The 3,672-nt window shown below is 36.3% G+C and overlaps 1 protein-coding gene across 1 annotated transcript; it reads left to right on the forward strand.

The window, feature by feature from the left end:
- The first annotated feature begins 433 nt into the window (after positions 1–433).
- LOC307163366 (perforin-1-like) lies at positions 434–2,844 on the forward strand. Its single transcript, XM_079879396.1, has 3 exons — positions 434–620; positions 832–1,352; positions 1,485–2,844. The coding sequence occupies exons 1-3, from the start codon at positions 618–620 to the stop codon at positions 2,683–2,685; spliced, it is 1,725 nt and encodes a 574-aa protein (XP_079735522.1). The 5' UTR covers positions 434–617; the 3' UTR covers positions 2,686–2,844.
- Positions 2,845–3,672: the final 828 nt, after the last annotated feature.

The following is a 3,672-nucleotide window of genomic DNA, read 5'->3' on the forward strand; positions in this document are numbered from 1 at the left end:
TTTCTGGTCTCAGCTTGCTCATGACATATCATTCCTGTTAGATAAGGATATGGTTTTGACTCCAGAACTTTTCTTTCTACATAATTCAAAATAATAAATAATTATTCACTGCAAAAGCTTGCAATTCCTTATAAGTCTTCCTGGTGGGTGGGTGGATGGGGGGGTGTGGGTTAAACTTTAATATGTTGAATATTTTTTCAACATATTAAATGGGGGGGGGGGTCTAAGTCCGTGTCATACCTTTTTTTTCATGAATTAGCATTAAATTAATAATTAAAATTAGAATGTAAAGGAATAATAGATGCACAGATAATCTTTTACAATGCAACTCTTAAGCATAACTGTTCATCTTCTTTGTAACACTGCCATCCATTTGCAGAGGTTTTTGTCACATCTGATAACTTGCACTTAAAATGTTCTTCTTTGTTCACAGAACACATTTATAGCATTGTTCAGCCCAGGCAATGTGTTAAACTAATATTAGAAGATTTGTCACAGCCACGTCATGGTATATGATACTTTGCACTACAAAGCTTTGACACCCACAACCAATCAACCATCGACAGGTTAGAGAGACAACCTGTAACTTATATTTGAATATCTCAGCTCTACATTTAATGGTAGGTAATGGAAAAAAATCATTCAATTAATAATATTATTATTTTAAAGAGACAATTACTGCTTAACATCCTTTTTTTAATTTTGTATTTGTTTTAACAATATTGCAAATTTTATGAAGGTATTATTGTTACAATTCTAGACTATCGTTCTTGTTAAGTGATGTTAATTTTCACAATAATCACAATAATGATTTGACTTATCTCACTACAGATGATGGGGCAGTTCCAGATTTACCTTGTTGTTTTCTGGGCATTGCTTCTCATAACCACTTCTGGAGAGGATGACATAGGTTCACCAAAAGAGTGTGAGGATGCTCCCTTTGTTCCAGGGTACAATCTTGCTGGAGAGGGATTTGATGTTGTGACCATGGAGCGAAAAGGATCTTACGTGATCAACATGGAGAAATGGGATTTAGGAAACAGCACTTGTAAAATGCACAATAACAATTACATGAATGGAATAAAACAGAAGCTACCAGCAGCAGTTGTGTTCTGGAGGACCTTGCCAAAGTGTTCAATGAAAGTCTCCAGTCAGATCTTTGAATCAAGTGAAGCACTGGTCAATGATTCATCATCAGCGCTCTCAGTCAGCTGGAAAGTTGGTTTAGATGTGAAGGCTGCCGGAGCTGCAGTCGGAAGCACTCATTCCAGGGAAGCGAAATTTGCAATGACAAAATCAAAAGAAGACAAATACAGTTTCACCAAACATGAAGTTGCATGCAGCTTTTACGGGTGAGAGAGTTGTGTTGCTTTTCCTCATAGAATTACTTAAAAAAATCTTTTTTTTTAAATAGATACCTTTAACTGTAATCTTCTACCTCTTTGATTCCACTAAATTCAAACGTATTAACTATTTCTTTACAGATATGGTCTAGCTGAAAAGCCTCCTCTTCATGCAGAGTTTCTTGAAGCAATTAAATCACTCCCTGCATCCTACGATCCAGACGCCTACCGCAACCTGATCACCACATATGGCACTCACTTTACCACAGGTGTCAAGTTAGGGGGGCAAATGAAAGCCATAACAGCCATCAAAACATGTCAGGCAACAGTGAGTGGGCTTACAGACACTGCAGTGAAAGACTGTTTGGATGTAGAAGCCTCTGGTTCATACAGTGTAGCAACTGTGAAGGTAGAGAGCCATTTTTGTAAAGAACTGAAAAAGAAGATGGGCACAAATCAAAAGTTCAGCACCATGTTCAGTGAGCGTCAGACAGAGATTATCGGAGGAAACATAATTGGAGAAGATCTGCTTTTTTCTGGTTCATCACACCCAAATTCCCGTAAGACCTGGCTTGAGTCTTTGAAGAGCCTCCCTGACATTGTGCACTACTCTCTGAAACCCCTCCATTTCTTACTGAGTGAAAAACACCCTGCCAGGAAAGGACTGAAGAGAGCTGTTGAAGAATACATCATTAAAAATGCCCTCATGAAGGTTTGCTCAGAGCCTTGCAAGATTGGCAGGAAGTGCAGTGCAAGAGACCGATGTGCTTGTGTTTGTGAAAGTAGTCAAATTATAAAGTCTAACTGCTGTCCAGCTGAAAAAGGACTAGCCACCCTGAAAGTCTACAACCTTAGAGCCACAGGTCTGTATGGAGATGTATTTACTCAAACAGATGGTTTTGTAAAAGTAGCATATGACAAACAAATCAAGAGCACTGTGACTATTGATAATAATAACAATCCACGTTGGCCAGAAACATTTGAGTTTGGTCCTATTAAGATTAGCATGGCAAATAAACTAACTTTTGAAGTGTTTGATGCAGACACCCGCTGGAACAGCAACCACCTTGGTACATGCTCTTTTGAACTTAGAAGTGGAGTTGTGAAAGACGCTTGTGTTTTTAAATATGGCACCTTCTTTTTTACCTATGAAGTGAAGTGTGCACCCAGTCTAAATGGCCCACAGTGTAATGAACACAAACCTTCTCCAATGGCTTCCCCTCTGGCTGACATTTTCAGCTCAAGAAATGGTGTTATGGTTAAAGATATGCCAAGACTTGAATCCGCTCACAATTTCTCAAATAAATTCAAGAGCACTTATGGACAACAGATAAAGCTGTAGGATTTTAGTAGGATCTCAAATCAGGCCTTATGCATTAAAGCCATAAGCTTGCAACGCTTCCTGATAATCAAATGCTTAAAAGTATAAACTTTGCTCAATTCTTTTAATTCCAATTACTTGTCTTTGTATTTTGTTTTATTAAAGCATTCATAAAACCTGATTTGTGTGATTTATTTACTTATTGGGTTGAAAAACTTCCCAAAACTGCGAAAACTGACAGCTGTACTGCAAAATATCTGTATTTAAAACCTTCTTCCTGGAGGCATACTATATATGTTTGTGGTTATTTGAATAGAATGATTAATTTGAATATAAAATCATATAAACTTAATGAGACACCTTTTGCAAAAAAGTACTTTAAGCAAGTTCAGTCACATGCTTTGTGTCAAGTTAAATCAGAGCTATCAGGGGCCTGTACCATGTCCATGATGGTAACAAACTCAGGGTTACAGGATTAGTTTTGAGTTGACGAAACAAAATCAATCCATTCAGGCTTTGTTGGTACCATGACCCTGATCATCCACTTGCTCTGTGAACTCAGACTTTGATCCTGAGTTCATGAAGCACATGTAAGTGTGACATCAGTAGTGAACACTGTACTTATTTTTTGGATGTTAGTACATAGTAGTTATAGACACCTAATATAAAGTGGGACCTTTGATAATGTACATGTATTAAAGTGAACAGCTTGCATGTAGTGATTTTTAAAGCTTTATTTGTCAATTCCAAATCTTATTTAAATTAAATATCATCAGTATATATTTATATTCATTTAAACTAAATTCTTAATAATAATTGTTGAACTAAAGTTGCTTTGGTGTAATGTATTATAGGTATAATAATCATATAAATCATAAATAAATCATATAAAATAATTATAATAAATGAGCATTGCTAAAATTCAGAAAATGTTTTCCTTAAAAATCTTTACTATGTAGTGAGCTTTAATTTGGAGCAAGAGAAACTGGGAGTGACTTTATTGCGTCA

This window comes from Squalius cephalus (genome assembly GCF_949319135.1).
Source record: "Squalius cephalus genome assembly, chromosome: 8".
NCBI lineage: Eukaryota > Metazoa > Chordata > Actinopteri > Cypriniformes > Leuciscidae > Squalius > Squalius cephalus.